The sequence below is a fragment of the Pristis pectinata genome, chromosome 8 (assembly GCF_009764475.1).
Source record: "Pristis pectinata isolate sPriPec2 chromosome 8, sPriPec2.1.pri, whole genome shotgun sequence".
Taxonomy (NCBI): Eukaryota; Metazoa; Chordata; class Chondrichthyes; order Rhinopristiformes; family Pristidae; genus Pristis; species Pristis pectinata.
In genome coordinates this window covers 47,093,281-47,116,338 of record NC_067412.1, presented here as the reverse complement: position 1 = coordinate 47,116,338, position 23,058 = coordinate 47,093,281, and the positions used below count along the sequence as shown (strand labels likewise).

Sequence of the window (23,058 nt, the reverse complement as noted above, 5' to 3'; positions counted from 1 at the left end):
GGTCACCTAATTTGTGCTTGGTCTCAATGATGCAGAGGAGGTCATATCTCTGTTTTACTCCTTCTCCAACTCTTTCTCCGCTATATCAACGACTGCATTGGTGCCACCTCTTGCATCCATGTGGAACTCAAGTTTCATAAATTTCACCACAAATTTTCACCCTGCTCTCCAATTCACTTGGACTATCTCCAACACCTCTCTCTCCTTCCTCAATCTTTCCATTTCCATCTCAGGAGATTCCTTATCCACTGACATCTTCCACAAACCCACTGATGCCCACAGCTACCTCGATTACAGCTCCTCCCACCCTGTCTCTTGTAAAGACGCAATCCCTTTTTCTCAATTTTTCCGCCTCTGGCACATCTGCTCCCATGACGAGGCTTTCTACTCCAGGACATCTGAGATGTCCAACTTCTTTACTAACCATGGCTTCCCCGGACTGTGGTTGAGAGAGCTCGCACCTGCATCTCTGGCATTTCCTGCACCTCCGCTCTCACCCCCACCCTTCCCAGACCCAACAGAGATAGGGTCTCCCTTGTCCTCACATTTCATCCTACCAGCCTACGTAACCAACACATCATTCTCCACCACTTCTGCCATCTCCAACAGCACCACACCATCAAGCATATCTTCCCCTCCGCACCCTTTTCTGCCTTTCGCAGGGACCACGCTCTCCGCAACTTCCGAGTTCATTCCTCCCTGCCCCCCCCGACCCATCCCACTCCCACCCTGGGAATTTTCCACTGTCCCCGCCATAGGTGCAACACCTGCCCCTACACCACCTCCATCACCTCCATCCAGGGACCCAAACAGTCCTTTCAGGTGAGACAGAGATTCACCTGCACCTCCCTTAATATCATCTACTACATTCGGTGCTCCAAGTGTGTGGCCTCCTCTACACTGGTGAGACCAAATGCAGACTAGGTGACCATTTCGCAGAACACCTGTGCTCTGTCCGTAACCGCAATCTGCATCTCCCCATTGCCAGTCACTTCAACTCCCCCTCCCACACTATCACAGATATGTCAATCCTTGGCCTCCTCCACTGCCAGGAGAATTCCAAGCGCAAACTGGAGGAACAACACCTCATTTTCCGTCTTGGAACTTTGCAGCCTAGTGGCATGAACATTGAATTCTCCCGCTTTAAGTAATGCCCACATCCCTTCCCCCACCTACTGCCCCCAACCATACCTCTTCTTTTCTTCCCTTTCCTAGCCTATCTTTCTTTTTCTACCCCCCTTTTTTTCTCTCTCTTTACCTTTGACCCATCCCCCGGTGGGTCTGCTCTCCCCATCTCCCCCGCACCTGCCTACCACTATCTCTTACCTGCATCTACCTATCACCATCTTGTGCCCACACGGCCTCGCCTCTTTTGTCCACCTATCACTGCTTTGCTTTTCCCTCCTATATATTGGGCTTCCCCTTTTCCTATCATCAGTCCTGAAGAGGAGTCTTGACCTGAAACGTTGATTGCCTGCTTTTCTCCACGGATGCTGCCTGGCCTGCTGAGTTCCTCCAGCATCGGAGTGTTTTTCATCCAGATTCCAGCATCTGCAGTCCTTTATTTCTATGGTATCTCTGCTTTACCTCCAGCAGTAGCCCAAAGTGAAGGGAGACGCAAGGCAGAGTCTGTCCTGCAGGGGGCTCTGTCAGACCAACCTGTGCAATGTGACGAACTGCACACGTCCAACTATTTCACAATTTTCAATGTCCACAGCATGAAATCAGCCTCGTAAACAAACTGCAATAAAATAACTTAAAATCAATTCGATATAGATCAGAAATGCTCAGATACTGAATTGATTAGCTTTCTCTTGGTATGTGAAGTATAAAAAGTACGCACTGTTGATCTGTCTGGAACACCGGCATGTCAAACATAAAGAAAATAATTTAGAAGAGGAGGCCTATAGGAATGTTATTTATAAACATTGATTCAATCTGCTATGAGGATGTAAGTGATTGCCCATACGGGGTGTGAACATAAATGATCAGTCACCTATCGTTGTTGAAATCAGGCCAGGAAAAGCTATTTTTAGCATGTGCCTGGCCTTAAAGGACAACATTCTAATTGATATAAAAATAAAATAAAACTGCCATCGGTTGCCAGCTCTGACAGTATCTGAGACGGAAATATAGGACTAAACAAACCCTTTGGCCCAACTCGTCCATGCCAACCAAGATGTCTATCTGAGCTAGTCCCATTTCCCCACATTTGACCCATATCCCTTTAAACCTTTTGTATCCATGTATCTGTCAAAACATTGTAATTCCTGCCTTTACTACTTCCTCTGGCAGCTTGTTCGGTATACCCACCGCCTTCTGTCTTAAAAACCTACCCTTCAGGTCCCCTTTAAATCTTTCCCCTCTTACCTTAACCTATGCCCCTTTAGATTTCCCTACCCTGGGACAAAGACTGTGAACATTCACCCCATCTATGCCCCTCATGATTTTATAAACCTCTATAAGGTCACCCCTCAGCCTCCTTCATGGTGGATGTCCTACCTTTATCTGACATCCTTATATGCATCTCCTCACACTTATCGGGATTACCTTCCATCTGCATTGCTCTGCCCAATTTCCTAGCTAATCAATATCATTCTATAACCTGCACTATCCTCCAAATTAAAAACTCCACCACTAATTTTCACGTCATCCACATCTAATCTTACTCCTGAATTCATTTCAAAATTATGAATGTTTATGACAAAGGGGTAGGTAGATTTTTGATCAGCACACAGGTGAAAATTGCTGAGGGAAAGCAGGGATGGGGAGTCGAAGTTGCAGTCAGATCAACCATGATCTTATAAAGTGGTGTATCAGGCTCGAGAGACTATGTGAACCATTCCTGCTTCTAATATGCACATTTGAATGTTCATATGTCAATATAGTGTTTGCCCTCTTTAAAGCTTCCTATATCTGCATGTTAACTTTGTATGATTTATATGCAAGAACAACGAGGTCTCTCAGAACAGCAACAGTTTTCAATCCTTCACCTTCCTACTTTGTTCTATCAATGTGATGACCTCACATTTTTTCCACAATACATTCCCTCTGCTATGTCTTTGTCTATTTACTTAACCTGCCTTTATTCACCTGAAGCCTTTTGTGTCCCACACTGCCACCTAAAGGCATACAGTAAAAATATTCCAAAAGTACTTGAAATGGCTTCTTGTAAATTGCTTTTCAGAGACGTAAGATGGCATTATAGGGTCAGACAGCACAGGAACAGGCCCTTCAGCCCATCAAATCCATGCAGATCATCAGTAACACATCAATACTAATCCCATTTACTAGCATGTAATGTAAAGTACAGCAGGAATGTAAGAATCTGCAGAGAGTAGTGGACTTTGCCCAATGCATTGCAGGCACGTCCCTCCCCAGCACGGGTAATATCTACAGGAGGCACAGCCTCAAGAAGGCAACATCCATCATCAATGATCCCCCCCATCCGGGGCATGCCATCTTCTTGCAGTACCACTGGGCAGGATATGCCTGAAATCCCACACAACCAGGTTCCAGAACAGCTACCTCCCTTCTACGATTTGGTTCTTGAACCAACCGGCACAACCCTAATCACTACAGTTTAGCCACAATGTGACCACTTGATTACTTTGCACCAAAATTGACTTTTCTCCTAATTATTTTCAAAATTCCTCCTAATTTTCTCCTAATTCTCCTCATTAAAAATTAATTTATGTTTAATTTATGTTTTTTCTTGTGAACACTGCTTATCTGATGCTATGTGCCTGTGATGATGCTGCAAGTAAGTTTATCATTGCACCTGTGCATACACAGTACTTGTGCATATGACAAGAAATGCAACTTAGACGTTCACTTGGTCTGTAGCCTTTTATGTCCTGGTAATTCAAACACTCATCCAGATACACTTTAAGTGTTGTGAGAGCACCTGCCTCCACCATCTTCTCAGGCACTGTGTTCCAGATCCTACAAAAGTCGTTTCCACGGGCCTGAATTTCCTTGCCATTCAGCCTTCCTGAAGCTGACAATAGGTTGGATTTTCAGCATCTTTGAATCACTGCTGGCCTTGACAGAAGTATATAAAGCTACCTCTGCCACTGTGGCTCCCTGCAGATAGATGAGAATTACAAGAGGCCTTGAAGATACGCATTGCAACTGCAAGAGCTGGGCCACAAGGATAACACAGTGGCAGAGCTAGTAGAATTGTTGCCTCACACCTCCGGAGACCTGGGTTCAATCCTGACCTCCAGTGTTGTCTGGGTGGAGTTTGCACGTTTTCCCTGTGACCATATGGGTTTCCTCTGAGTACTTTGGCTTCCTCCCACATCCCAAATATGTGTTGGTTGGTAGATTAATTGCCAACTGTACAGTCATGGAATCATAGAGACATACAGCGCAGAAATAGGCCCTTCAGCCCAACTGGTCCATGCCAACCAAGATGCTGCATCTAAGCTAGTCCTACTTACCAGTGTTTGGTCCATAACCTTCTAAACCTTACCAATCCATGTGCCTGTCCAACTGTCTTTTAAAGGATGTTATTGTATCTACCTCAACCACTTCCTCTGGCAGCTCATTCTACATGGATACCACCCTGTGTGTAAAAATGTGGCCCCTCAAGTTCCTATTAAATCTTTCCCCTCTTACCTTAAACCTATGCCCTCTAGTTCTTGATTCTCCAACTCTGGGAAAAAGACTGAGTGCATTCACCCTATCTATGCCCCTCATGATTTTATACACCTCTATAAGATCAGCTCTCAGTCTCCTACGCTCCAAGAAATAAAGTCCTAGCCTGTCCAACCTCTCCCTATAACTCAGAACCTCAAGTCCTGGCAACATCCTTGTAAATCTTTTCTGCACTCTTTCCAGTTTAATAACATCTTTCCTATAATATGGTGACCAAAACTGAAGACAATACTCCAAGTGTGACCTCACCAGCATTCTCTACAACCACACCACGACCTCCCAACTTGTGTACTCAATGCTCTGACTTACGTAGGCCAGTGTGCCAAAAGCCTTATTCATCTCCCTGTCTACCTGTGACTCCACTTGCAGTAAACCATGTACTTGTACTCCATGGTCCCTATACGCTCCAACACTCTCCAGGTACCTGCCATTCACTATAAAAGTCCTACCTGCATTTGACTTCCCGAAATGCAACACCTCACACTTATTCAAATTAAACTCCATTTGCCATTCCTCAGCCCACTGACTCAGCTGATCAAGATTCCCCTGTAATTTTTGATAACCTTCTTCATTGTCCACTATACCACCTATTTGAGTGTCATTTGCAAACTTACTAACCATGCCCTGTACATTCTTATCGAAATCGTTAATATAGATGACAAAAAACAACGGGGCCAGCACTGACCCCTGGGGAACACCACTAGTCACAGGTCTCCAGCCCGAGAAACAACCTTCCACCATCACCCTCTGCTTCCTACCATCAAGCCAATTGTGTATCCAATTAGCCAGCTTACCTTGTGATTCCATGTGATCTAACCTTCCAGAGCAGCCTACGATGTGGAACCTTATCGAAAGCCTTAAATGAAGTCCATATAAATCATGTCTACCACCCTGCCCTCATCAACTTTCTTGGTTGCCTCATCAAAAGACTCAATTGAGTTTGTCAGACATGACCTCCCATGCACAAAGCCATGCTGACTACCCTTAATCAATCCCTGTCTTTCCAGATGTATGAATATCTTATCCCTCAGAATCCTCTCCAGGAACTTACCTACCACAGCATTAGACTTACTGGCCTATAGTTCCCAGGTTTTTGTTTGCCACTCTTCTTAAATAAAGGCACAACATTCGTTACCCTCCAGTCTACCAGCACCTCACCCATGGCTAAAGATGATGCAAATACCTCAGCCAGGACTCCCGCAATTTCTCCTCCAGCCTCCTACAGTGTTCTTGGATATAACTGGTCAGGCCCTTAACTTGCCCCTAACGTGTAGATGAGTGGTAACATCTGGGGGGAGTTGTTGGATATGTGGGAAAAATGAAATAGGATTAGAGCAGGATTACTGTAAATAAATGCTTAATACTTGGTGCAGACTCCGTGGGCCGAAGGGCTGTGTATCTCCATGGCTCTGTGACAAACGGTTGGATATGAATAGAGAAACAAAGGACTGCAGATGCTGGAATCTAGATGAAAAACACTCTGATGCTGGAGGAACTCAGCAGGCCAGGCAGCATCCATGGAGAAAAGCAGGTGGTCAACATTTTGGGTCAGGACCCTTCTTCAGGACTGAAGATAGGAAAAGGGAAGCCCAATATATAGCAGGGAAGAGCAGAGCAGTGATTGGTGGACAAAAGAGGGGAGGCAGGGTGGCACAGGGTGGTGATAGGTAGATGCAGGTAAGAGATAGTGATAGGCAGGTGCGGAGGAGAAGGTGAGAGCAAATCCGCAGGGGGATGGGTCAAAGGTTAAAAAAAAGGGTAGAAAAACAGAGAGATAGGCTAGTAAAGGAAAGAAAAGCAGAAGCATGGTTGTGGGGGGTGTGGTGTGGGAATTATTTAAAGTGGGAGAATTCAATGTTCATGCTGTTAGGCTGCAAGGTTCAAAGATGGAAAATGAAGTGCTGTTCCTCCAGTTTGCACTTGGAATTCTCCTGGCAGTGGAGGAGGCCGAGGACTGACATATCAGTGATAGTGTGGGAGGGGGAGTTGAAGTGACTGGCAATGGGGAGCTATAGATAGTGATTACAGACAGAGTGCAAGTGTTCTGCAAAACAGCCACCTAGTCTGTGTTTGGCCTCACCAGTGTAGACGAGGCCACACTTGGAGCACCGAATGCTGTAGATGATATTAAGGGAGGTGCAGGTGAATCCCTGTCTCACCTGAAACGACTGTTTGGGTCCCTAGATGCAGGTGATAGAGGTGTTGTAGGGGCAGGTGTTGCACCTATGGTGGGGGCAGTGGAAAGTTCCCCAGGTGAGAGTGGGATGGGTAGGCGTGAACTTGGGAGTCGCGGAGAGACCAGTCCCTGCGAAAGGCAGAAAGGGGTGAGGCGGGGAAGCTATGCTTGGTAGTGGGGTCCTGTTGGAGATGGCAGAAGTGGCAGAGAATGATGTGCTGGATACTTAGGCTGGTGGGATGAAATGTGAGGACAAGGGGGACCCTATCCTTGTTGGGTATAGGAGGGGTAGGGGTGTGATCAGAGGTGCAGGAAATGGCAGAGATACGGGTCCGAGCTCTCTTGACCACATTCAGGGGGGAAGCCCCGGTCAGAAAAGAAGTTGGACATCTCGCATGTCCTGGAGTGGAAAGCCTCATCATGGGAAGCTTGGAGCCTCATCACATTGGTAGCTGTGGGGGCGGAGATCCCCTTGGGAGATGTCCCCCTCCCACAGCTACCAACATGATAGTCCCGCAACCTAGGACTGCCCGCTTCTATCTCCTCCCCAAAATCCACAGGAAGGACTGTCCCGGCAGACCTATTGTCTCCGCATGCTCTTGCCTCACGGAGCTTGTATCCTTGTACCTGGGCACTCTCCTGTACCCCCTGGTTCAATCCCTCCCCATCTACCTCCGTGACACATCACACGCTCTCCAACTGGAGAAGGCATGAAAAGGAAAAGGAAAAAGACGGTAACATTATAAGTTTTGAACCAGAGCAATGGTAACTGTAGTGAAACTTGGTCCTGTGGGGAGGAGGTGGCAGATTCAATTAAAGGGCTAGTCTCAAGCTTAGCAACAAGGTGGCACAGCCAACAGAGCTGCTGCCATGCAGCTCCAGTGGACTTGGTTCAATCCTGCCCTCTGGTGTTGTCTGTGTGGAGTTTGCATGCTCTCCCTGTAGCCAAGTGGGTTGACCCTGGTGCTCTGATTTCCTCCCACATCCCAAAGACATGCGGGTGGATTAATTTGGGATTGTAAATTGTCCCTAGTGTAGACGGATGGAAGGGGAATTGGTGGGGGGTTGGGGGAGTGGACAGACAACATGTAAGAAAGAATAGAATGTGGAGAAATATGTGGGGGAAGGAGACTGATAAGATTGCTTTGAGAGCTAGTATCAACTCAAAGGACTGAATGGACCCCTTCTCTAATATATAAAACACATAGGAAGAAGTCCATGAGCCTCCCACTTGTAGTTGGAGCTGAGGGTGGATGTGACAGGCAAGAGAGGTTTAACAAGCAAAATATAAAGTAATGAAAGAACTCAGTGGGTCAAGCAGTATCTGTGGAGGTCAACATTTCGGGTCGAGAGCCTGTGAGAGGAATGATGTTTTTGCTCCAGATTCCAGCATCTGTGGTCCCTTCTATCTCCAGAGGTTTAAGAAGACTGTCTACAGCAGAGAAATGAAGCTGTGGATTAATAACGTCAAGTGCAATTAGCTTCACTGTTATTTTGATGGCGATTTATGGTCTGTTAATTATTGTGCCTGAGGGAATGCACTGTAGTTCATTTCTAAATAACTCCTGAATTACAGTGAAATAGAAACAGACTCCTGAAGCATGCAACCAGAACAGCAGACAAGTTTGCGGATGACAGGAAATTGTTGATCACGAAGAAGGTTATCATAGATTACAGGGGGATCTTGATCAGTTGGGGAAGTGGGCCGAGGAGTGGCAAATGGATTTCAATACAGTTAAGTGTGAGATGATGTATTTTGGAAAGTCAAACCAGTGTAGGACTTATACTATGAATGGCAGGGCACTAGGGAGTGTAATGGAATAGAGGGACATAGGAGTACAAGTGCATAGTTCATTGAAAGCGGCATCACAGGTAGACAGGGTTGTGAAAAAGGCGTTTAGCATGCTGGTCTTCATCAGTCAGGTCACTGAGTATTGGAGTTGGGACATTATGTTGCAATTACATAAGTCATTGGTGAGGCTGCATTTGGAGTACTGTGTACAGTTTTGGTTACCCCATTGTAGGAAAGACGTGGTTAAACTGGAAAGAGTGCAGAAAAGATTTATGAGGATCTTGTCAGGACTAGAGGACCTGAGTTATACGGAGAGATTTGTCAGGCTAGGTCTTTATTCCTTGGAACATAGGAGGATGAGGGCGACCTTATAGAAGTGTTTAAAATTATGCGAGGCATAGATAAGGTGGATGGTAATAGACTTTTCCCTAGGGTAGGAGAGTCCAAAACTAGGGTGAGAGGGGAAAGATTTAAAAGGGACCTGAGGGGCAACTTTTTCATGCAGAGGATGGTGAGTACATGGAACGAGCTGCCAGAGGAAGTGGTTGAGGCAGGTACAATAGTATCATTTAAGAAGCACTTGGATAGGTACATGGAGGGGTGGGGCTTGGAACGATATGGGCCGAATGCAGCAAATTGGGACTAGGTGGCTGGGCACCATGGTCAGCATGGACTTGTTGGGTCGAAGGGCCTGTATCCGTGCTATATTGCTCTGTGACTCTATGAATCATCCAGTTGTGTGCTTCCCTTGTTGAAACATATAGTTTACATTTACAATGGATGGAGTAACTTACTGCTGCCAGTGGAGCTAATGGATCCCATCAATGTTGGTTGGGAATTGAGCTAAAAAGAATTTTTTTTTTGTATGAATGTGTGGCTCAAATATCCAGAGTTAAACTTTTAGATTTACAACCAGGAGACCTGCAAAAAATAATTAACTGGCATGTTGCCTCTATTTAAACCTGGCTTCTGCAATATAAAACTAAAATAATGTAATATAACGTCTTGAATAATACAAAGTTTATATAAAGCCCATGTGATAAATGCTGCGGGATTATCGCATTATGTTGGCTGCCAGTGCATAGACCCAGGCTGCTTCATGCAACAAGGCAGCATAACAAGGCCAGAATAAACATCGCAGACCCCTGCAAGTTCTCCAATTTCAATAATGTTTCATTTGTCATGGGAATTGTACTGCAGAGCACACAAAAATTGCCTAGATCCAATATCTGGTCACTTATGTTTTAATCCAGTTATATTCTGTATTAAACGAAAACAATCTATGAAGTCATGCAGGTTCAAATCTGGTAATATGGCCTGGTGCTCTCCTGCCAATAGTCACACATGGAAACTACTTACCTCATTACAAAATTAATTGTATAAATATTGCATTATGCCACGTGGGGTGTTGGGCCTGCATGGTTGTGATACAGGACTTTAACAGCAAACAGGAGAGAGAAAAGGAGAGAGGCACTGGGGAGAGAGGTTTGGGAACCTGAATATGAAGCAATTCATTCTCCTGTTGAGTTTTATTTCACTACTGCAGTAAAGCAGTGTGATTGGTGCTTTTGTCAACACACAATTGTTTCAGCTTGCAAGACTGCCTGTTAGCAGGTCATGTTTATGGTATCCATCAGCATAGAACGATAATCACCGGAGTCTTGCCTCAAGAGGAAGGCTACAGTCACGGAATGGACAAGGTTTCCTATTTATTTTGTAATGCAGATGCAGGTGGAAGGAGTGTCAAGAGTAGTTGGAATAGTAGGAGCAGAGTCTTACCATCCCTGGCTTTTAACTTGCATTTTGAGATAAGACAGGTGACTTGGATCCTTTAACTTGAGCTTTAATGGGATTGTGTGCTGTACCTTCTTCATATGGTTTCAATACTCTTACCACTCTTGCAAATCACTTAGAGTACTTTCAGATCACTTAAACTACTGTACTGACAGATACCCACATTAGCTGATAGTTGCTGTGTAGTCAGTGTGGCCCAAACGAGCCGACTATCTTGTCATAGAATCATAGAGCTGTACAGCATGGACCTTTGGCCCATCATGTCCATGCCAATGTTTTTGCCCATCTACACAAATCCTATTTGCCCAAATTAGGTCAGTATCCTTCTATGCCCTGCCTATTCAAGTGCCTGTGTGAATATCTCTTGAATGTAGTGACTGTACCTAACTCCACTACTTTCTCAGGCAGAGAGTTCCAGGTATCAACCACTCTCTGCATGTACAAAAGGTTTTCCTTAAAATCCCCTTTAAAACTCCTTCCTCTCACCTTAAATCCATGCCCTCTTGCTTTTGATACCTCTACAATGGGGAAAAGATCCCATCTACCTGATCTATGCCTCTCATAATTTTACATACAGAAAACCCCTTACCTTATCAATGATCTGACTTACAAAAATCCAACTTTACGCAAATTCACTCATACATTTTTGAAGCATTTTTCAAGCTGGCAATAATAATGATTCATGGTACTTATTAATAACTCAATATAGTATACATTCCATTAGTTTATTTATGGATAGCATTTGGGTGATTATTCAATGAAATAAAAATTGTAGCAAGTGTATGTACAGCAATATAATATAGGTAGCTTTAGAAAACAGATCTTTCTGACTTACGGAGAACTTGGCTGACAGATGGTTCTACGGGACGAAAACCTGACACAACCCAGGGACTGCCTGTACCTCTATCAGGTCACGCCTCAGACTCCTTCACTCCAGGGAAAACAAGCCCAATCTATCCAATCTCTCCCAATAACTAAAGTTCTCCAATCCAGGCAACATCTTGGTGAATCTTCTCAATCTGAGGGACAACATTTTCCACACAGAAGGTGGTGGGTATATGGAACGAGCTGCCAGAGTAAGTGGTGGAGGTGGGTACAGTTACAGTGTTTAAAGGACACTTGGACAGGTACATGAATAAAAGGTTTAGAGGGATATGGGACTATCTCAATGAGACAACTTGGTCATAATGAATGAGTTAGACCGAAGGGCCTGTTTCAGTACTTTATGATTCTTTGTCTACACTGTGATGTGTGATCAGCCACACAATCAATTCTTGATTGACAATCTTTGTCATGTTCTCCTGGTACCTGTGTAAAAGATAGCTGGGAATGCAAGGGTTAATGATGGGCAACGTAAGGGTATGCTTCTCATTGTCAGCATCTTCCCAGGGTCAAGAATGACTTCAGTTATGGGGTGATCATGTTTTTGTCTGGTTCTGAGACCAGGTGCAAGTGGGAGAGAGTGTAGCTTTGTTAGACATATCTTGTTGTGATAAAAGCTTCATGTCACAACTGCCTTACTAAGTGTAGCTTCCCACCAAGCTTTCCCACAAAAATGAGTATAAAGATATGTAGTAACCGAAGCTTCTTTCATTGAGTCTAGTACAGAGCTCGGGTTACATTGTTTACTCTTTCTCTGTATCCCTCACTCCCTCTAGCGTAAAACAATAAAGCATTAATCGTAAGTTCTTTGGTTCTGTTGTTGTCTGATTCATTACAGAGCGCGGGTCGACTTTTACACCTGGTAACAGAACATGCCATCTGTACCACGTCTTCATTGTTATCTTGTCACATAGACATCGACTTTGATGTGAAAAGCTTTGCTAAAGTTATAAAGTCTTTCATCACTTGGGAGCTGATTATTGGTATAGCACAATCCAACACAATTCAAGATTTCCATTTTAATTTACTTCTTAGGGTTCAAGTCTATAGCTCCCTGAAAGTGGCACCACAAGTAGATAGGGTGATAAAGAAGACATGTGGCAAACTTTTCATTATTGGCCCCGTTGAGTACAAAAGTCAGGAAGTTATGTTACAGCTGTATAAAACTTTGGTCAGGCCACGTTTGGAGTATCACGTGCAATTCTGGTCGCTGCATGACAAGAAGGATGTGAAGGCTTTGGGGAAGGTGCTGGAGAGTTTCATCAGGATGTTGTCCGGATTAGAGAATATTAGCTATAAAATGAAGTTGGACAAACTTGGATTGTTTTTTTTTCCTGAAGTGTCAGAGGCCGAGGGGCAACCTGATAGAAGCTTATTATGACAGGAATAGATAGGGTGGATATTCAGAGTCTTTTTCCCCAGGATAGAAATGTCAAATACTAGAGGGCAGAGGTTTAATGTGAGAGGGGAAAGTTTAAAGGAGAGTTACGAGGCAATTTTTTTTAAACTCAGAGAATGGCAGGTGCCTGGATGTGCTGCTGGGGGGAGGTGGTGGAAGCAGACTCAATAGCAACATTTAAGAGGCATTTAGACAAGCACATGAACAGGCAGGGAATGGAGGAATATAGACGATGTGCAGGCAGATGGGATGAAATTAAATTGGCATAATGGTTGGCACAAACGTTGCGGACCGAAGGGCCTATTCCTGTCCTGTGCTATGCCTCTCATGTTATATACTTCTATCAGGTCTCCCCTCAGCTCTGATGATTCCTAACATGAACCAGCCCATTTACAGGATAGGAGCAAGGAAAGAGAGAAGATTCAAACACAGTAAGATTAAAGACTATTACAAAAATATTCAAGACCACAGAGCCAAAGCCTCATTCTGCATCAAATGTAACATTTTTAATTTTCTTATGTATACATGATGGTAACAGCAAATGCAACAATCAGAGACATGGTGATCGACCTTACAAGATTTCTTTTCCTGTAGATTGGTGTACAATGCAACATCATGCAGCAACGAAGGACATGTCAAGAGCTGGCATACTATGGTACGATAGCATCCTGCAGCCAATGTGCATCAGTTAGTTGCAGGCATCCCCCACCATTCTGCCAGAGGGCTCTGTGAATGTCCCCACTCATGCTGAATCACTGCACAGTAATCTCAGAATTTCACATCATTCTCAACCCTTATAATCGCCACCACTTAAATCTAACACATTTACAATGAAGTTACCTCAGCCAAAAACATTGCAACCATTTGCATCAATGTCAATGCTAAAGTTGCTGCCTACAGCATCTTTGGTGTTCCATTTACCTTTTCTCATGACTGCTGAAAATGTGAAACTCTCTAGCAAAAGATGGAGCTGGAGCAAACTGCAGATCAATTTGAGGGGATCTAGATAAGTAACAAATAGATTGGGTAACATGAAGTAGTGGGGAAGGCGGCACCTGGAGCATTAACAGAAGACCTTGGGCAGAATGGCTTACTTCTGCATTACAAACACTATGTAGCCTCGTGTTTACTTTGGGTAGAAACAGACGTTGCAGACTGGGGAGTCCAGTCTAGCGTCATTTTTGAAGGAACTACAAATATTTCCAATGTCATTTGAAGAGAATTATTTCAGGAAGTAAATGGAGAATTTAATGAAATCTTTTAAAATTAGAACATGTATCTAAGACTTTAAAAATTAAGTGGGGACATCGCAGTTAACTGAGCACTGGGAAAATCGTTACTCTTCCTGATATCTAGGTCCCTGGATCTAATCTAATGTTGTTATATGATCTGCACATTTAATGTGCAAATGGTATTGATTAAAAAGGTGCCAGCTCTAAATACTGGAATGTTTTTTTTTAAAAAGTGTCAAAGGTTTGGAATTTCTTCTACATTATATGTAAAATTGTTTTTACCAAACTAGGCTATTAGATCTCAAACAGAGGTGAAATAACTATGAAACTGGGGAAGGTAGAATATGAAAAGAATAATCTATGGATTTACTGGAAAGGAGTGTGAACAAAGATGAAATGTTGCTACAGCCTTCTCAGGAGATTCTTTCATAACCTTATTGAAAGCATCAAGTCAATTTGAGGAATCTTGACAGGCTGGATGTGGAGACGAGGTTTCCTCCTGTTTAAAAATAAGGGGTCACCATTTTAAGACAGAAATGAGGAAGGTTTTTTTTCTCTCAGAGTCAGGAGTCTGTGGAACTCTCTTCCTCAAAGGGCAGTAGATGCAGAGTTGTTAAGTATTTTGAAAGCAGAGGTAGATAGAATGTCGATAAGCAAGGAGGTGAAAGATCACTGGGATAGATGGGAATGCAGAGTTGAAGTTAAGATCAGGTCAACCATAATCTTTTTGAACAGCAAAGCAGGCTCAAGGGGCCAATGGCCTACTCCTGCTCCTTTGTATGTATGCATGCATGTACGACAATGTTCTAAGATCACTTCCAATATCACCAAGGCAGAAATCTGATTGTTGTTAACCATTAACTGCTGGGTGAATGCAGAAAATGTTGGAGGAATTGTTTTGTACCTGATATGATTTGGGAAGAGAACATGCTTTTTGCCATTTAACAATCAAAAGAACTGCTGCACAATTAGCCCAAAATGTCCAATTTGCTTCTGATTGTGTTGAAAGGCAAATTAAAATTACTCAGATTATCAAAGCACTTTGAGTGCATAAGGAAATGCAAAATTATTAGAGAAAAAAAATAATCAGATGCATGCCTGCTTCTTTGCATCTTTCAACTTCAGGACTGGTGCAAAAATCACACATGTATAACATTGTACTGCAATAATATAACAAGCATTCACACTAGACTAGAATGTGATGTGGCACACATTACAGAGATCAGAATGAACAGATTCAGTTTATCCATACTTAATCTGTCAATGTTACAGATTCTCAGAGCCTTTCTCTAACCAATCCTATTTATCATCATTAAAAAGAGATATTCTCCATTTCATGCACAAGATAAAATAAACATTTGTTTCTCCTTTGGTTCAGAACTGGATTCTGGACATGAAATGGAATGCAGTAAGCTTATTTAAAATTCTATAAATATTTGTAGCAGATGAAGATCAAGGCTATGGGGGAAGAGCAAAGCAGTGCGATTAGCACTGATGTTAACTCAACATCAAAGCTGTTGTATTGGTATTGGCTTATTATTGTCACATGTACCGAGATACAGTGAAAAACTCTTTATCTGATGAGATTGCCAGAATCAAAAGTATAAAGCTCAGCAGAAACAAACAAAAAAAATTACATTAAGAATTTTATCCAATAGGTGACCTTTTTGGTAACATTTGGATTGCCTGCATAAATCAGATCAGATGACCAGGTAGAAAAATAAGCTATGAAAAATATTCAATAACATATCCTACATAAACCCAGTGGTCCATTGTTGCCCAGTTGCTAGTTATTAATAAAGCCTACTGGGTGTCTTAATTAAGTGAGAGAGCCTTCCACAGATAGCCTCTCTTAAATTCTTCTCAGTGACAAGGTATACTGGATGGTATGTTTTCCTTAATAAGATTGGTGTGTGATGAATTTAGCCTTCAGGCTTCTTGCTTTGCAATGGCTTCAGCTTCCTAAAAAAGAAAATTGACACTATTAGACATCAAGTACAGATATCCATTGGGTCTTCTTTAGCACATTTATTGTACGTGACACGGTAAGTTTTAAATCAATGCTTCCACTGATTGGCACAAATGCTAAGTTGCTGACATCATAGAACCCAGCTGCTATAAAACATAGAACAAGAGCAGCAGGCTATATGGTCCTTCAAGCCTGCTCTGCCAATCAATACAATCATGACTGAACCTTTACCTCAATACCATATCTCCATTCTCTCCCCATACCCCGTCATCTTTTTGGTATCTTGAAATCTACTTTTTAAATATTTTCAGTGACTTGTCCCACTACAGCCTTCTGTGATAGAGAAATTCAGTTTCACTACCTTCCAAGTCAAGACATTTCTCCTCAATGCTGCCCTAAATGTCTTACCCAATATCCTGAACCCTCATTCAGCATTCATCATAGACCTAATTACAGCCCCATGAACAAAATGTGGGACCACCAGTCAAATCCTAGCAGTGAAATTCTACTCATTCTGGTGATAAAAAGCTCTCACCCAATGCAGAGTGGTTGGAATCTGGAATGTGCTGCCTGAGGACTGGTGGTGGCAGATACTCTCACAACATTTAAAGCACTTAAGTCACCTAGGCACAGAAGGTTATGGAAGTAATGCAGGTAAATGGGATTAGTACAGATGGGTGCAATGGTCAGTGTGGCTGAAGGGCCTGTTTCTGTGCTGTATCACTCTATGAATCTACTTCAGTGGTTCTTCAACAGGATGCTGTGAAGTCATTACATTGCAGATCCAAATATGAGCACTGGGAATTGGATCAGGCAGGAATGCTGTTCAGCAATATGCAATAATGATGTTTCTGCTCTAAATCATGAAAATGTGGCAAGTCTGGCTGAATTGTGTGAAATTTGGCCCAGCGCTCATAAAAGCTATCAGATGTGTGGGGCATAGAATTCAGAAGGAGTGTCATGATGCAGAACCCACCAAAAGCATTGGCATCTCAAACTGGGCAGCATTATTTCTGCTGTTCAATGATTTTTGGCTAGACATGGGCCAGACCATGGCCCACCTCGCTCACAGCTCACATTCACTTCCCTTTCACTCCTCTCCCCCCTCCCTTACCTTTCACAGCCCTCAGAGCCCAAACAAACTGGAGGTCTCACTGTTGTCACCAACCCACAAAGCCAGCTGCAACAAGGCCTCAGCTGGCAGATCCTGACGTCCTGTCCCTAACAGTCCACCACAGCTGACAGATCCTTCAGCAAATATCTCAAATGTTCAATAACAGTTATACAGTCATATCCATGTCCACAAGATTGTGACCATCCACCTATAAAGTCATCCTTCAGCATGAAAAAGAGGACCTTCAGCCCAACTCGTCCATACCAACCAAGGTGCCCATCTAAGCTAGTCCCATTTGTCTGCATTTGACCCATATCCCTCTAAACCTTCCCCATCCATGTACCTCACCAAGTGCCTTTTAAATATTGTTACTGTGCCTGCCTCAACCGCTTCCTTTGACAGCTCGTTCCATATACACACCACCCTCTGTCTGGAAGAATTTGCCCCTCAGGTCCCTTTTAAATCTTTCACCTCACACTTTAAGCCCATGTCCTTGAGTTTTTTTTTTCCTCTTCTCTAGGAGAAAGACTATGTGTGTTCACCCTATTGATACACCTCATAACTTTATACACCGCTACAAGGTCATCCCTCAGTCTCCTACACCCCAAGGAATAAAGTCCTCGCCTGCCCAACCTCTCCTTATAACTCAGTCCCTCGAGTCCTGGCAGCATCCTTGTAAATCTTCTTTGCGCTCTTTCCAGCTTAATGATAAATTTCCTGTATCAGATGACTAAAAACTATGCACAATAATCTAGGTGCGGCCTCACCAACGTCTTGTTGAAATAGTTGTAAATAATTTAAAATTTTAAGGTAATTTATGATTTCAATTAATTTTAAATAAAAACAAACCTCTTCCACCCAGATTAATGACTCCATTCAAATGCATTGGGGGTTTGCTAGATCAGGAATACGACCTGGATCCTGGAGAGGAAATGTATCCACTCAATGTGGCTCAGCTCTGGCTCCGCACTGGGTGCAGAATCCAGCGGCAGATCAGGTGCACCAGGATCTTAGCTCCAGCTCATTCCGTACTTCCCTGCGGCAATACACAGGCACAGATGTCAGGAAGGTGCTGACCCATGCAATGCTGGTGACCCTTGATCTCGCAATCTACCTCGTCATGGCCTTGCACCTTATCGTCTGCCTATACTGTACTTTGTGTAACTGTAACACTATACTGCATTCTGTTATTGTTTTCCCTTATACTATCTTGATGTACTGAAGTGATGAAATGATCTGTATGGATGGCATGCAAAACAATGTTTTTCACTGTACATGTGACAATAATAATAAACCAATTTCAGGATCTCCAGCTAAAGAGCAGCAGCCTTTCAGGTCCACATTTTCATGGTGCTTCAATCACTGCAGCTGCATTACTGAAAGGGGCATTCAGTCACTGGACACTTCTGCAGGGAATAGGAGGCTAGTGGTGGACCTGGACAAGGGGCACTGTCATTTCACCACTTATCCCCACTTTGCAATGGGAGCCAACGTAGAGCAGACATTGTAAGGAACCCCAAGGGAGGACATCCACAAGTTATCACCCTGAGTAGGTTCAGGGAGTCACACTCCTTTCTCCAGATTGTAGAGGAGCTTGCACTAGGGTTTCCTGAATCAGGGGTGAATCTTCTGTGAGGAGGACCAGACACGCACCCTGCTCAGTCCAAAGGTCAATGCCACCCTGAGCTTCATAATGTCTGGAACATTCCAACAGACACTGTCTGACCAATATCACTTGACCCAGTTCACTGAATATTGCAGCAGTATAGAGTTAAACAGCAGAGAAACAGGCCTTTCGGCCCAATGTTCATGCCGACCAAGATGCCTATCTAAGCTAAAATCCCATTTGCCTGCATTTGGCTCATTCCCCTCTAAACCTTCCCTGTCCGTGTGCCTGTCCAAATGTCTTTTAAGTGTTGTAACTGTACCCACGTCTACCACTTCCTCTGGCAGCTTGTTCCATATACCCACCACCCTCTGTGTGGAAAAACTTGCCCCTCAGGTCTCCTTTAAATTTTTCCCTTCTCATCTTCAACCTACGTCCTCTAGTTTTAGACTCCCCTATCCTGGGACAAAGACTGTGACCATCCATCTTATTTATGTCCCTCGTGATTTTATGTACCTCATCCCTCAACATCCTTCACTCTAGGGTAATCAATCCCAGCCTATCCAGTCTTACCTCAAGTACTTCCCCACCCCTCCCCCAACATTCTACCACTCACCAACCTGCAATATTTTGGGATGTGAAAAGAAACAGAGCACCTGGAAGAAACCCATGCAGTCACAGGGATAACATGCAACCTCCACACAGACAGCACTGGAGTTCAGGATTGACCCTGGGTCTCTGGAGCAGTGAGGCAGCAGCTCCACTAGCTGCACCATTGTCCCACCCAGTAGAGGCTGCTGTTGGACTCCTCAAGACTGTGGAACCTGCTCTGCTCTGGGATACCCTGCAGGGCCAGACATTTTAAACTGGTAAATTGGTTTATTATTGTCACATATACCAAGGTACAGTGAAAAACTGTTTTGCATTCCATCCATACAGATCATTTCATCACACAGATACATCGAGGTAGTACAAGGGAAAACCAATAACTGAATGTAGAATAAAGTATTACAGTTACAGAGGAAGTGCAATGCAGGCAGACAATAAGGTGCAAGGCCATAATGAGTTAGATTATGAGGTCAAGAGTCCATGTTATCGTACTAGGGGACCACTCAATAGTCTTATGACAGTTGGATAGAAGCTGTCCTTGAGCCTAGTGGTATGTGCGTTCAGGCTTCTGCCCGATGGGAGGGGGGAGAAGAGAGAATGTCCGGGGTGGGAGGTCTTTGATTATGCTGGCAGCTTTACTGAGGCAGTAATAAGTGTAGACAGAGTCCATGGAGGGAAGGCTGCTTTTCATGATTTTGTCATCATTGATACAAGCTCTGTGACCTTGGCATCAGGAGGAACCCAAACTATACCCAAGTCCACCCAATGGGAGAAGGAAGAGTAGCAGGCAGAGAGAGTGGGAAGGAGCATCAATGTTGGCGGCAAAGGGAGCTCCTCTCTGGATATCCTGTCAGAGTTCCCCTTATTGTCTGGGGGAATTCCCTTGGAGACTGCAGTCCACAATGGAATTGTGTGTGGGATGTTTGCTTTGAGCTGTGGGAGTTGTTGCAGAGGGTTGAAGCAAGAGGGCAGCTGGGGACAGCTCCTAGACTGGGATAGGTATCTGCCTGCCAAGATCCCAGCAGTTCAGGTCTGTTTCATGACTACCTTTGGGAGCTATAAATCCCAAGGATCACAGCACTAATCCGGGTGAGATCATGGAATTTCTTCCTGCATCCATCCCAGGCAGGGATTAATCATGGATCCAGCAGCCACCAGATCAGTGATCCCCAGGACAGAATACACACCTCCTCCTCTCCACCCTGTCCTCAGGGATGAAAGGTCACCGACCCAAACAGCAACTCTGTTTCTCTCTTGAACAAGTATTCCCAACATTTTCTATTTATAACTGAGACATGAAAAGCTTCATGCATTTGTACTGTATTTGTACAAAATTATGCTGTTTGAAATGTTGATGATTCCAGAAAAAAAATCAGTACTCGTTAAAAATATAGCCTATTTTTCATGAACAAGCACTGGGAGCAATGTTGGCATTTACTACACAGCCACAGAAATCCTCCTTGTGAAGCAAGTCCCGGAATTCCACTGGGGAGGGAGCTCCAGGATTTAGACCCAGTCACAATGAAGGAATGACAATGTATTCCCAAGGATACATATCGGAGGAGAGCTATAGGTGATGGTATTCCCCAGCACCTGCTGCTCTTGTCCTACATGGTGTTAGAGTTCTTGTCCTCGGTTCTTATCCCATGTGTATATCCCAATAAATTCTGACAAAGGGTCTCTGTCCCGAAACGTTGACTGTTTCTCGTCGTACAGATGCGGCCTGACCCACTGAGTATCTGCAGCATTTTCTGTCTTTGTTCTGGATTTTCAGCTTCTACAGGTTTTTTGATTTTCATTTACTTGTAGTATCCCTGTTGCACAAATGCCAGGATGTGGCATTCAGGTGTAGCACTGATGGTGTATTAAGTTGGTCTTATTTCAGTCCCTACACACAGCCATATCTACCCGCTCAGGTAGACATCAAAGATCCACTGGCACTTTTAAGACTAAATAAGTTCTCTTCTTCAGGCACCTATCCAGTTCTCTCCTTGAAGGCCTTGATTGACTTGGCTTCCGTCTCACTCGCAGTCAATGAGTTCTAGATCATAACCAATAAGCTTTTAGTCAATGTCTTATTTAAAATATCACAAGATTTATAATGGCCCATCAGGTCCATGCCAGCTTCCCGAGGACCAGTCCTATCGATCCCATTCCCTCTCTCCTTATCTCCCTGTACCTTTCAAGTTATTCATCCTCTTGCCCACCAATACCCATTTGATTCTTTTTGCCATTAACCAACAGTAAGGCATAATATACCACAGGCAATTAATCTACCAGCACAGCTTCAGAACATGAGAGGAAACTGGAGCACCTGAGGGAAACCCAGGCAGTCATAGATAGAATCAGCATCAAACCCAGGTCCCTGCAGAAGTGAGGCAGTATAAAATTGTATTTCCTCAAGTTCCTTTGTATGGTTTGCCCTTCACTTTAAACCTTGCCCTCTGCTCCTTGAACCTGATGGGAACAGCTTCTCACTGTTTATCCTATCGATGATGCTCTCACCTCCATCAAATTTCCTCTTAATCGTCTCCAAGGAGAACAAGCCCAGCTTCTCCAGTCTAACCTTTAACTGAAACTCCTCATCCCTGGCTAGAATGTTCTACAAAATTCCTAAAGTGTGCAACCAAAATGGGAAACAATACTTCAGTTATAGCCTAACCAGTGTTTAATTTGACATAACTTCCCAGCTTTGTATTCTGTGCCTCTAACTCTGAAGACCAGGAACACCTTGATGGTCAGCACGGACAAAATGGGCCAAAGGGCCTGTTTCCACGCTCTATGAATCAACAGCACTCTCAGCTTGTCCTGCCACTTTCTGCAAATTTAAACCTAGAGCTCTATGTCCTCGCACACCATTTAGAACAGGGCTATCTGATCTTTCGGGCTTTTCTGATACTTTTTTTTTGCAGAGAATTTCATCTGCCACTTGTCTGCCCAATCTGTTTACTCAGTGTCTGTTACTATCCTCAGCAACGTTGACCAAACATCAAAGGGGCTGATCTGAAACATTAACTCTGCGTCTCGCTCCACATATGCTGTCTGATCTGCAGAGTGTTTTCAGCATTTTCTGTTTTTTTAATTCAGATGTCCAGTATTGCAGTTGTATGCTTTCATCTCAAGTTCATTGTTGTCTGTAAACTTTGAAACTTTATGACTCATGCCAATATCCAATTTAGTTATACAAGAAAAGCCATGGTCCTTGCACTGGCCTCTGAGGAACAACAAGGACTACCATCCTCCATTACCACAACTTCTCTTTCCATCCTTTTACCAATTTCTACTCCACACTGCCATTGATCCTCTTATTCCATCAATGTCAATTTCAAATTCTTGATCAGAATAAAAATCAAATCTATTTTCATTTTACATCTTTAAACAATCACCACTTTGACACCCTGAAACACAAGGTCCGAAGCAAGACACACGAAATTGTGGGCACTCAGATTTCTTTTTACATGCATGGTGTTAATGTGGATATTAGCAAAGTATCAAAGATTGCAGGGAATCTAAATTTGGCCACTTTTGTAATGGCGCCTTTAACTAACTCCTACTGAACACATCCTTAACAAGTAGTGTAGCCCCCAGCTGTGCATGCAGGCTACTGGAAATCCAGTAACTCTGAATGATGGACGTACCAAGCACTCTGTGTACAATCTGAGAAAATGCCACACCACTGGTGTCCGAGAGCTAGAATGGTGATTTTTCCACAACAGCTTGCTGAACCACTGTCTGTGAAACAACCAATGCTCTGGCCTTTCAATAGGAGGTATTATTTCTATGTGAAAATAACGGGGAATATTCATTAGCTTATTGTCAAGAT

General features: G+C 43.6%; 1 protein-coding gene across 1 annotated transcript in view; it reads right to left on the bottom strand.

The window, feature by feature from the left end:
- Positions 1 to 13,189: 13,189 nt before the first annotated feature.
- The window catches only part of LOC127573956 (adapter SH3BGRL-like), a 49,458-nt gene continuing 39,589 nt past the window's right edge, over positions 13,190 to 23,058 (bottom strand). Inside the window, exon 4 of the mRNA XM_052022581.1 lies at positions 13,190 to 15,899. Coding sequence (XP_051878541.1) covers positions 15,867 to 15,899 — 33 coding nt within the window. The 3' untranslated portion in view covers positions 13,190 to 15,866. The remainder of the gene's footprint in view (positions 15,900 to 23,058) is intronic.